Source organism: Temnothorax longispinosus, unplaced genomic scaffold (genome assembly GCF_030848805.1).
Source record: "Temnothorax longispinosus isolate EJ_2023e unplaced genomic scaffold, Tlon_JGU_v1 HiC_scaffold_292, whole genome shotgun sequence".
Classification (NCBI taxonomy): Eukaryota; Metazoa; Arthropoda; class Insecta; order Hymenoptera; family Formicidae; genus Temnothorax; species Temnothorax longispinosus.
In genome coordinates, this window is record NW_027270113.1 from 1 (window position 1) to 12,800 (window position 12,800).

Below are 12,800 nucleotides of genomic sequence, written 5' to 3' on the forward strand. Positions count from 1 at the left end.
CCCTCCCTTCGTGCGACGCGGTGTTTCGCCGAGCCGAGCAAGCAATATACGCGACAGACGGCCGTCTCTAATTGGCATTACGACATACACGTGCTGAGATATATATGTATATATATACATATAGATATATATATGTATATACACACACGAACACGCCACATTGACTAATTACCTATTTGCTTCGTATTTATTTTTATCGGTAATTAATTATTGTATTTATTGGCGCGAAGGCTGACACGCATAAGCATAATTTCCGAGAGACACATTAATTACACGAAAATTAATTACACACGTACATACACGTACATACAAAATGTGCCCGGTCGAGTTATTGTCACTCAGATCATCCAAAGATTGCAAAAATTGTTAGAAGTCGTTCAGTTGTTATCTAAAGTAGCTCTGACGCTTATTCTCGAGCAAAACGACTTAAGCGGAGAAAGAACGACTGAAGAGATATATTCGCGTGTGAAACATCCCCGACCGAATCTCTTCTACTTTCTTTCTACCTTTCTTTTTACGTAGATATCGATTGGCATCGGGAAAAATTGTCAAAATGCGTAAGAAACAAGGATTTATGTTAAAAACGTATACTAAAATTTAATATGCAATTGCAACAGTAATGTAACTGAAGAAATTTACGTTTTTTTACAAGTTGTGTTTGACGTACCTAAATTGTTGGAAACTCGTCATTTATTTGTCAAAATTTGGAAAAACGCAATAGAATTTGATTTATTTCGATGCAAACTTTACTTATGCAATTTTTGGATCGCATTATAATATCGCGTTAATCATGTAAATAATAAAAAAATCGTTAACGATATCGTTAACGATCAACGTTTTTCGGTCGTGCGCATTGTCCATCGTAGCAATACAACTTCCTCGTTAATTGCGGATTATTTATTTAGTTCACGCAAACACGTACACACATCTTTCGACATGTATAGCGGAAGAAAAAAAGTACAAAATTTACACATAGCGGACGCACGAAGTGACTTGTAATATTCCCTCGACAAATGTATCTCGTAAAACGTTCCAGATGCCTCACCTTGTACACCAAGTAATCAATATTTAAAAAAATGCAGAGTTTTAATAGTTACACTATTCCATCCCCTTTTATTACTCACGTTCCCAAACGTGACTCCGTGCAAATTGACATCGTAAATTAAAAAAAGACGAAAGGACAATCGCGTCGAGATAAGACGTTCTACGTCGTATTCTTCTTTCGTTTTCTTTTCGAGAGAATTGAAACGCTTGAAGTTATGATTTATTTCACCTTGTTCCTGATTATTTCTAATTATATTGCAATACTTTGTCAATTTTCCAGACTTTTAATTTTCACGAAACTTTTTGATTTTTCGGATTTGAAAGCCCGAATTTTCAGAAATTCGAGAAATTCTTGGAAATGTAAAATATTCTTGACAATTGAGAAAATTCTTGGAAACTGACAAAATTCTTTATGTTGATAAAATTCTTAAATTTTTGGCAACTGACCAATCGCATTGGTCAATTGTCGAATTGCTTAAATATGATTGCATGGTCAATTCTTTTTCTCCATCCGAGATCTTGAAGCGGGTTTTAATATCGTTCGAACACAAAGCTTTGAAACGCTTCGTTTGTTTTTCTGCCCTTCTGCTCACCTTCTTATAAGCACAAGGCTATGTACGCACATTTGTATATAATGGAACGCTTAGCAATTTGACTACCTGTTATTTGTCTGTACGTGCCGCTTGTGGATTGACTCGCAGTTATAACGGTCTTAAAACAATTTCGACTTTTGTAGCTTCAGTCGCCGAGAAATTTAGGAAACATGTGTCGGCTCTTCGTGACGATGATGGTGATCACGGTAATCAATTTCGCGTCAATCAACGCAGAGTTGCATAGGTGGGTACATGTTATATACAAACGATCCATATTTATATCGACACGATAAATGATAATACCGTACAGAGATCGCGCTTCCAACATCTTGGAATCGCCGCAGAATTCGCGATAAATAATTATCAAATCAATTTCAAATACCATAATTGTATCAAATATGTAAGAAAAACGCATTTTGAAAGTCGGAATAAAGTGAGAAAACTAATTACAAGAGATGCTTTGAGGATTTCTTCGAAAATCTTATTTTAAATGAGTTTAGCATCATGAAAAGAGGAATTTGCGTTTAAAATACCTAACTACATTCTAATGCGTAAATATATGCAGGTAGCATTCATTTCTCAATGTCAAAATGTTGAGACTTTATAATAGCTTTTAAATAAGAATTGCTTGAAAATGATCAAATAAATTGTTTGAAATTTGTATTTATGTTGTACGATATATGTACATATATTCGCGTTTGTATGATACATATACGCATATAATATAACGGAAATTTTTTTATGTTGCTTCAAGAATTCCGTTACACAAGGCATCCTCTGTTGAAAAATTTTCGACGGAAACTATGATACGACTCCGTTCGGGTACGGCAAACGTATCTCTGATTAATTACCTAAATATTCAATACTACGGTACTATCGAAATTGGAACTCCACCGCAGACATTTAAAATAGTTTTCGACACTGGTTCCTCAGATCTCTGGGTACCATCCAAAAACTGCAACATCAGCCAACCTGCTTGCTGTAAGTATATCTTAACATCGCTATTTCCCCGATATTCTATTATTCCTATATATACATTTGTATTAAAAAAATTAATGTTTCAAGTATTAAACTAATCTTAATTATTTTTTTCTCATTTAATGATTGATATCAAGTAAAAATATAAGATAACAATAATGCTGTAAAATTGTATCTGATCCATTTACATTTCAAGTAAAGTTATAAAATCTTTAAAGCAACAGTTTCAAAGATTCGAATCAGTGGTAAGGTAAATTATGTAGCTAAGTTCCATACTTACATACTCTTTTATTTACATTATTTAGCACTTACTTTAAAGTTTGCAAATAAATGTTATACAAAACAGCTCACATGTTAAAGCAAAAAATATAAACATAAATATATTTGATGATTTAACTGAATATATATGATAATGTATATGATTAACTACTGTTATAGTTATATATTTAGATTAACATAGAGAAATTTATATTTCTAGATTCTTTAATATTAACTGATTTAATTTTATTTACTACTTTTTGTGCAGTAAAACATAATAAATATGATAATACAAACTCCACCACATACGTGGAAGACGGACTTACATTTGATATTCCTTACCACGATGGCAGAGTGTACGGAAACTTATCTAATGATGACGTAATCGTAAGTCTTTGTCAAGTAAATGATATTTAATTCTAATCACAGTCATAATCTATGAAAATTTTCTAAAAAGCACATGTTGCTATCGTTCTTCGAAAAAAAAGAATGCGCGCAATTACATTTTATTAATAATATCAACGTTTCGCAGATTGCTGGCCTTAAGGTTTCATTCCAGACATTCGGAGAAGCGCTCGATTTCTCGACAAGTTTTTGGGACCATGCACAATGCGACGGCGTTCTGGGAATGGGTTATCCAGCCTTATCTACCTTCGAAGAGCCTACTGTTTTCCAAAACATGATTGATAAGCACGTGGTGTCCCGACCAATTTTTAGCTTCTATCTAAATCGGTATGTATCTTTCCGTATGCCTCATGTGTGTTTAATACTATTTTTTTAATTACATACTTTGTCTTTCCATGCAATGTAAAATGCAAATGTAAAAAATATACAACCCATACAGAAATCACACGGACGTGATCGGCGGTGAACTGATATTGGGTGGCACCGATTCTTCCCATTACGAGGGCGAGTTTACGTATGTTAATGTTACTGAAAAAAAATACTGGCAAATTACCATGGATAAGTATGTAGTTTTTTTTCTAAATTATACGTATGTTAACCACCGATTATATGTCAGCTAATTGGTAATGCTATCCCACTGTAGGTTTCAAATAAAAAATTACACCTCTTGCTCGGAAGGCTGTCAAGCTATCGTCGACACGGGCGCTTCTATGATAGGTGGACCACCGCAGACTATCGCAGCTCTTAACATAGAGATCGGTGTTGATCATGGGATGGTAATTGATTATCTTTTTCTTCAATATATGGTAGATTTCAACTACCTTAAATAAATTCATTGAAACAAATTAATAACTTTTTGGTAAATTACGGATTATTAATATGAATTACTAACATTGACCTTTGTTTAAAGGTGGAGTGCGACGAGATTTCTAAATTGCCCGATATCAATTTCGTCATAGGTGGTAAGACGTTTCGACTCACTGGTCAAGATTATATCTTGAAGGTAAAGAATATTATTATATAAAGGTTTAAATTGTTTTTAGAATAGAAATATCATGCTATATTTAATGTCTTATAGATCACAGGAGGCGAAATAGATGTTTGCATTCCCGCCTTCCGAGATGTTATTCCGGTTAATGGTATAGAGTGGGTTTTGGGCGATGCATTTGTTGGTCGGTACTACACCGTATTTGACATGGGGAACGACCGAGTGGGATTCGCCATTGCAAAATAAATTTTGATTGCCTTCTCATGAAGTTATTATTAAATATTAGAAAATCTAAGTGACATTACTAAACAAATAAGTCATAGTTTTTTTAGAATATCGACCGACATATGGTTTGTAATTTTATTTGGACTATTTATATGATATATTTTTAAATTAATACGTATGTGAGAATTAGAAGAAAGATATGCGATATTTATTCTATCAACAATATGGTACATCTTGTTCTTTCGGTAACTATCGAATTGTTAAATATTGCGAATACAACTTGTATATAAGTCTATTAAAACAAAGTATATATTTTTTACACTAAATAATGATTTCATCTATCGCCTTTTCAATCTCATCTTAATGTAGTATCCCGAAAAATATTATCTTGTTTATCCTTATAAATTTTCTGCTTACATACGAATACAAGATATCATATAATATTCTGCTTATATGTATAAGAGTATGACATACCGCATTTGTAATCAATATATAACTTTTTACATTTTTTATGCTTACACAAACGTATATACGCATAAATCATTTGCTTATTAATAAAAATTATCCAAAATTTTCGACACATGGATACCAAATTGTCGATACGAAAATTATATTATCATGTCGTATGTATTCTAATTAATAAATTGTTTTAATATTGCAAAACTGGTTTAGGTATCTCACTATCGTTAATATTATAAACTCATATTTTGAAATTGTTATTTTTAGAAACTTGCATATTGTATTAACTACTGCTAGTGTTAAATAAAATATGATACACAAAGAACATTACTCAACAAATGTGTCAAAGTTTTTTAGAATATTTGTGATTATTTATGTGATATGTTGTTAAATGAATACATACAATGTGACAATTAGAACAAAGATATGTGATATTATTTTTATCCACGATTTCTATTAAAATAAAGTACATATTTTCTACATTGTATATTGATTTTATATATTCGCTCTTCAATATTATTTTAATGTAGTATCCCAAAAAATATTATTTCGCATATTATAAATTTTCTGCTTACATACAAGTACAAGATATCGTATAACATTCTGCCTGTATAAATAACCGCATTTCTAATTAATATACAATTTTCTATATTTTTTATGCTCATACAAAGGTATACACATAAATCTCTTGTTTATTAATAATAATTATATAAAATTGTGGACTCAATGATATCAATCTGTCGATACCAACATTATTATGTCATATGTATTATAATTAATTGATGTAATATCGAGAAAACTGTGTGGTTACGGTATCTCACTATCATTAATATTATAAATTAACTTTTTGAAAATGTTACTTTTAAAAACTTGCGTACTGTACTAATTATCGAGATAATTATCGAGTGATTTTGAAACATATGTAATGTAACAACGATAATATTTTCTATAGCAATACACGTTTGCAAAAATTTGATATGATTACAAGCCAATATGCCTCTACTCTAATATCAGGAGAAAATATCACACTATACAGTACTTAATACTAAAATGCAATTGATACAGTCTGTCACCATTTAGCATATTAGCATTCAAGCTATTGTATGTAAATCTGGAATAAATGTACCATTGCTTATACATATAAGTCTGTTATACCGACTCAAACAATACATATTTTCAAAGATCAATTTCATCTCATTAATCATTAACCTTTTTTTAATACATTGAGTTGTGCTAATGAAATATTTACGTATATGCAAAACGCAATTTTTAGAGTCGATTGGATTAATGAAAAGAGCTCTTAGGCTCTCAGAGAATTTGTATAAACTTTAAAGCCTTTAATTTGACTGCCTGTTCTTTGTCAGTACGTACCGGTTGTGGATTGACTCGCAGTTATAACGGTCTTAAAACGATTTTGATTTTTGTAGCTTCAGTCGTCGAGAAATTCAGGAAAATGTATTGGCTCTTTGTGACGGTAATCTCGGTAATCAACTTCGCGTCGATCAACGCGGAGTTGCATAGGTAAGTACATGTTATATACAATCGATTCACATTCATATCGACACGATAAATTGTAATACCGTACAGAGATCGCGCTTCCAACTACTTGGAATCGCCGCGGAATTCGCGATAAATAATTATCAAATAAATTTCAAGTACCATAATTGTATCAAATCCGTAAGAAAAACGCATTTTGAAAGTCGGAATAAAGTGAGCCAAGTAATTACAAGAGATGCTTTGAGGAATCCTTCGAAAATCTTATTTTAAATGAGTTTAGCATCATGAAAAGAGGAATTCGCATTTAAAATACCTAACTACATTTTAATGCGTAAATATATATATGCAAGTAGCATTTATTTCTCAATGCCAAAATGTTGAGGCTTTAATAGTTTTTAAATAAGAATTGCTCGAAAATGATCAAATAAATTATTTGAAATTTGTATTTATGTTGTACGATATGTACATACATTCGCGTTTATACGATACATATACGCATATAATATAACGGAAATTTTTTTATGTTGTTTCAAGAATTCTGTTACACAAGACATCCTCTGTTAAAAAATTTTCGATGGAAACTATGATACTACTGCGTTCGGGTACGGCAAACGTATCTCTGATTAATTATCTAAATTATGAATACTATATACGGTACTATCGAAATTGGAACTCCACCGCAGACATTTAAAGTACTTTTCGACACTGGTTCCTCAGATCTCTGGGTGCCATCCAAAAACTGCGACGTTAGCCAACCTGCTTGCTGTAAGTATATCATAACATCGCTACCTCCCCGACATTCTATTATTCCTATTTGTATTTCCTACATTTGTATTTAAAAAATTAATGTTTCAAGTATATTAAAACAATCTTAATACTTTTTTTCTCGTTTAATGATTGATATCAAGTAAAAATATAAGGTAAGAATAATGCTGTAGAATTGTATCTATTCCATTTACATTTCAAGTAAAGTTATACTATAAAATCTTTAAAGCAACTGTTTCAAAGATTCGAGTCAGTGGTAAGGTAAATATTATGTAGCTAAGTTCCATACTTACATACTTTTTTATTTACATTATTTATCACACTTACTTTAAAGATATAAATAATTTCTTATACAAAACAGCTCGCATGTTAAAGAAAAAATATAAACAAATATATTTGATGATTTAATTACTGTTAGTTGTATATTTGAATTAATATAGAGAAATTTATATTTCTAGAGATTTTTCAATATTAACTGATTTAATTTTATTTACTTCTTTTTGCAGCGAAACATAATAAATATGATTATACACAGTCCACCACATACGTGCCAGAAGAAGTTATGTTTAATGTTTCTTACCACGATGGCACAGTGTACGGGATGTTATCTAATGATGACGTAACTGTAAGTCATCGTCAAGTATAAATAATATATATATATATTAAATTCTAATCACACACACAGTCATAATCTATGAAAATTTTCCAAAAAGCCCATGTTGCTATTATTCTTCAAAAAAAAAACGCGCGCAGTTATACTTTATTAATAATATCAACGTTTCGTAGGTTGCTGGCCTTAAGGTTACACGCCAGATTTTTAGAGAAGCGTTCGTTTTCACGACAAGTTTTTTTGACGATGTACAATCCGACGGCACTTTGGGGATGGCTTATCCCGACTTATCTGCCTTTGAAAAGCCTACTGTCTTCCAAAACATGATTAATCAACACGTGGTGTCCCAACCAATTTTTAGCTTCTATCTAAATCGGTATGTATCTTTCCGTATGCCTTACGTGTGTTTAATACTATTTTTTTAATTACATACTTTGCCTTTCCATGCAATGTAAAATGCAAATGTAAAAAATATACAACCCATACAGAAATCAAGCGGACGTGATCGGCGGTGAATTGATATTGGGTGGCACCAATTCTTCCCATTACGAGGGCAAGTTTACGTATGTTAATGTTACTATAAAAAAATACTGGCAAATTACCATGGATAAGTATGTAGTTTTTTTTTCTAAATTATACGTATGTCAACCACGGATTATATGTCAGCTAATTGGTAATACTATCCCACTGTAGGATTCAAGTAAAAAATTACACCTCTTGCTCGGAAGGCTGTCAAGCTGTCGTCGACACGGGAGCTTCTATGATATGTGAACCATCGCAGACTATCGCAGCTCTTAACAGAGAGATCGGTGTTAATGATAATGGAACAGTAAATAATAGATCCTTTTCGTTAATGGCAGTTTTCACAATTATCTTAAATAAATTATTAAAATAAATTAATAAATGTTTGATAAGTTACGGATTATTAATATGGATTACTAACATTGACCTTTGTTTAAAGGTGGACTGCAACGAGATTTCTAATTTGCCCGATATCAATTTCGTCATAGGTGGTAAGGTTTCCACTCACTGGTCAAGATTATGTCTTGAAGGTAAAGAATATTATTACATATAGGTTTAAATTGTTTTTAGAATAGAAATATTATGCCATATTTAATATCTCATAGATCACACAAGACGAGATAGATATTTGCGTGCCCGCCTTCCAAGATGTTAATCTGATGGTATAGAGTGGATTTTGGGCGATGTATTTATTGGTCGGTACTACACCGTATTTGACATGGAGAACGACCGAGTAGGATTCGCATTGCAAAATAAACATTTTTTGTCTTCTCATAAAGTTATCATTAAATATTAGAAAATCTAAGTGACATTACTAAACAAATAAGTCATATTTTTTTTAGAATATCGACTGACATATGGTCTGTAATTTTATTTGGACTGTTTATATGGTATATTTTTAAATTAATACGTATGTGTGAGAATTAGAAGAAAGATATGCGATACTTATTCTACCAATGATTTGGTACATCTTGTTCTTTCGGCAACTATCGAATTGTTAGATATTGTGAATACAACTATTGTATATAAGTATATTAAAATGAAGTACATATTTTTTACACTGAATAATGATTTCATATATCGCCCTTCCAATCTCATCTTAATGTAGTATCCCGAAAAATATTATCTTGTTTATTCTTATAAATTTTCTGCTTACATACGAGTACAAGATATCATATAACATTCTGCTTATAATATGTATAAGAGTATGACTTATTTCGATGCATTGGCCTAGTTTACACCGATTTCTTGATACGCGTATCAAATGGTATATTTGAGTTGATCAGCCAATAATCAAACTAATTTACTAGTTATTTACTATTTAATACGCGTATGAAGTGATCGGTGTAAACTAGGCCATTGGTTCGAATATCCCTCATACTTTTAGTCATGCAATGAATATTATAATTTGTAATATGTACGCGTTCATTATACTACAATTTGCGTTATACCGCAGAATTTGCACTTTTGTTGTGAAACCAAGGCGGAATAACTAGTTTCGAGTTTGTAGTCGTCTTGTAAATCACGTTCGATGAATATTTTCAAATAAGCTAGCGTCTATGAGTTACGCGGAAACAGCTTCGCGTTAGATTTTTGTTTACCCGGACGATTTCGCTCGCACGAAATCTTGATTTCAGAAAAAAAATCTATCTACGATAACTTATCGGCAATAAACGGATTGCGTATAGATTTGCGAAAAGTTTACGAGAGAAACATTTTGGCGCGTTAAAAATTAAACGTGACGATCATGAAGTACATTTTTTCTATACCTCCCGAAATTAAACACATATATGTGAGAGTGTTGCACTGAAACGCGACGTTTCTAATGCACATGCATCAGTCACATTTCCCTAACGTGGTTGTTGCGATTAATTACCGACGCGCGTTCGACGAGTAGGTATATGCTGATTTGACGTTTTTTCCGCGAAACGCGGACGATTGAGTCGCGTGATGATCGTAATGCGGTTGATCGTGATGCAATAACGTCGGCGTAATACTGTCGATTTAAGCGGACATGATTGCGTCACGATAAAAGAGTTGTAAAACTCGCGTATCCGCGATAATTATAAAATGACAATAAAAGGTGGGCGCGCCATATCGCGAAGGAGATTCTTTCGAGGCGCGATTAAACGTTAAAGAGTTAATATTATTAATATTACACGACCACACGTGTTTTTTTTCGAACATCGTCAAATCCAATTAGCCAAATTTGTCAGACAGATTTTGCAAAGTATAATATCCATTAAAAGTTTGTCAGTAGGATGTCAGTAAATCTGCTAGTAGAATATGAGAATAGCAAATTAATTGCAGAAACCTAGCAGGACCTGCCGTTTCGTATCAGTTTAATGATATATTCCATTTAGAGTATTACTAAATGACAGTTTTCGCTCAGTTTCTGCTGGCAATCGGATTATGTCGACAATTAAAAGTTCTGCAAATGGAATACGAACTCAATGCAGTTTTGATGCCAATCTGCAAGCGATATTCTATTCAAATTTGCTTTCTTATGACCCTCATTCACCTACCTTAAAAATGTATACCCTTAACCCTCCGTCTGTATACGTTTATTTTTTTGCACCCTCGGAGTGTATACGTAGGTCTGTCATGTTCGACACTATTTTTCCCTACCTTAAATTTAAAAAAATTAATTTAATTATAAAAATTTTGAAAAAATTCAAATATCTGTCTACATTGGGTCTGTTTTCTATTGCACTAGTTCAGCAATAGAAAACAAACCCATTGTAACTGACGATTTTATAGTCACTTTGTTAAACATCGTTTATTTAGTAATTTCAGGCAGGCTTGCAAGGTTTACAGTTATGAGCAGATATCATTTTGGTTCGAACGCCGTATATATACAGACGGAGAATTACAGTAACTCTGGAAAAACACCTAAGATATATATCTATAGACTAAATAGACTTTTTCCCGAAAAAGCGATAGACCCTTGTGATTATTATCGTTCGCTATAGAATGCATACCTTTACGATAATTTGTAGAAACAAAAATTTTTAGAATGAGTCACCTAGACCAACAAAAACTGTCCGGAAAAGCGATAAATCCTTTTTGGGCTCTATAAAAGGAGGAACTGCAACGACAGTTCCCAGCAGTTCGTCAACAGTTCCTGAAGGTCTCAATACGCTATATACTTACGACTTACGACACAGTCACTACTATTGCGTAAATTTGAGGATTATTGTAAGTGCACACAGAAAAAAATAATCATTCTACAGCCAAGGAAAGGCTGTTCAAATATCTTAACACTGTTCAAATATCTTAACACAAGTCAAGAATATTGTTTTGAGTAAATGTAATTCTTACAATGACTTTATGGTAGATTTGCGGATATATAAGCATACCAAATACTTAATCCGCAAATCTACCATAAAATCATTATAAGCATTACATTTACTTAAAACAATATTCTGGTTTTCAACGACTTGTGTCAAGATATTTGAAAACTATTAGCACGAAAATATTCTTTATTGTAAGAAAACTTACTTAAAAGAAGTAAAATAAAATAAGAAAGTGCTTTTCTTGGCTGTAGAATGATTATTTTTCTGTGTGTGAAGTAGTAAAATAAATTCTTCTTTTTTGGAATAAGAATTATCACAAATCTTACAATTGATAGCAGCGGATTAATGCAAAAGCCAGTGAAGTCCAAGCACTTTTACGCTATACTGGCCGGGCTAATTATTTCCAAGAAAGATTATCTTGTCTTACTAGATCCAACCGAATCATATGGATAAGCTACAGAGGGGAAAAATCATTACCTCTGACACCTCAACGGAATCGAATACGGACACCAATATATCAAAATAAAAAATGTTCGTAACCGCTCCAATGTCGCACGCACAAAGCCCTTCTCACGAACAAGCGATCACTTTGAGCTTATTACTGGACAAAATGACCCGAATGACAGACGCGATACAAGATTTAAAGAATCAAATAGAAGAGCTACAAATAGACAGACACAAAGATCAATTGCCATCCCGAAATCTCTCTGTATTGGAAGTTCAGAGAGACACTTGCATCCAGCGACATAATGAGACTGTCGACGACTTCATAAATCGTTTCTTTCAAATTCATAACGAGATCATTACTACGCTCAAGTCACGAAAAACTGGGATTATACCTAGTCGCATCCAAAAGAAAATTTATCAAAAAAAGGCAATTGAGGTCTTTTGCCGCAACATAAAACCGAAAATCGGAAGTTTTTTGTACTCCTTCGAATTGGATGCTCTGAATCAGGCATTTTCTAAAGCTAAAATAGTTGAAGGAGGACTCCAGCTAAGAAAATTGCAAATGCAATGCAATAAAGCCTTTAAAAAACTTTGGTTTCAACCTAAGGAGGGCAGCTATTGCAACTATTGCCAGAAACGCGGACATAAAGAAAACGACTGCAGGACCAAGACACACCACCAACGAAGACAATGAGATTTTCAAAAGCGCCACG

The 12,800-nt window shown here is 32.6% G+C and overlaps 2 protein-coding genes across 2 annotated transcripts; both read left to right on the plus strand.

Annotated features, from left to right (window-relative positions):
* The first annotated feature begins 1,727 nt into the window (after positions 1 to 1,727).
* LOC139824210 (lysosomal aspartic protease-like) lies at positions 1,728 to 5,080 on the plus strand. Its single transcript, XM_071796705.1, has 8 exons — positions 1,728 to 1,881; positions 2,392 to 2,618; positions 3,142 to 3,260; positions 3,406 to 3,605; positions 3,718 to 3,840; positions 3,922 to 4,054; positions 4,189 to 4,281; positions 4,357 to 5,080. Exons 1-8 carry the CDS (start codon positions 1,808 to 1,810, stop codon positions 4,510 to 4,512), a joined length of 1,125 nt encoding a protein of 374 aa, XP_071652806.1. The 5' UTR covers positions 1,728 to 1,807; the 3' UTR covers positions 4,513 to 5,080.
* Positions 5,081 to 6,497: 1,417 nt separating this feature from the next.
* On the plus strand, positions 6,498 to 12,466 carry LOC139824211 (lysosomal aspartic protease-like). Its single transcript, XM_071796706.1, has 5 exons — positions 6,498 to 7,212; positions 7,719 to 7,837; positions 7,999 to 8,198; positions 8,311 to 8,433; positions 8,516 to 12,466. The coding sequence occupies exons 1-5, from the start codon at positions 7,086 to 7,088 to the stop codon at positions 8,715 to 8,717; spliced, it is 771 nt and encodes a 256-aa protein (XP_071652807.1). The 5' UTR covers positions 6,498 to 7,085; the 3' UTR covers positions 8,718 to 12,466.
* Positions 12,467 to 12,800: the final 334 nt, after the last annotated feature.

Excerpts from the sequence above, each read along its gene's own strand:
- LOC139824211 (XM_071796706.1), top strand. The coding sequence starts at position 7,086 with ATGAATACTATATACGGTACTATCGAAATTGGAACTCCACCGCAGACA. Across the intron at positions 7,213-7,718 it reads CGTTAGCCAACCTGCTTGCT|CGAAACATAATAAATATGAT; the intron begins GTAAGTATATCA and ends TTCTTTTTGCAG. Across the intron at positions 7,838-7,998 it reads TATCTAATGATGACGTAACT|GTTGCTGGCCTTAAGGTTAC; the intron begins GTAAGTCATCGT and ends AACGTTTCGTAG.
- LOC139824210 (XM_071796705.1), top strand. The coding sequence starts at position 1,808 with ATGTGTCGGCTCTTCGTGACGATGATGGTGATCACGGTAATCAATTTC. Across the intron at positions 2,619-3,141 it reads CATCAGCCAACCTGCTTGCT|TAAAACATAATAAATATGAT; the intron begins GTAAGTATATCT and ends CTTTTTGTGCAG. Across the intron at positions 4,055-4,188 it reads TCGGTGTTGATCATGGGATG|GTGGAGTGCGACGAGATTTC; the intron begins GTAATTGATTAT and ends CTTTGTTTAAAG.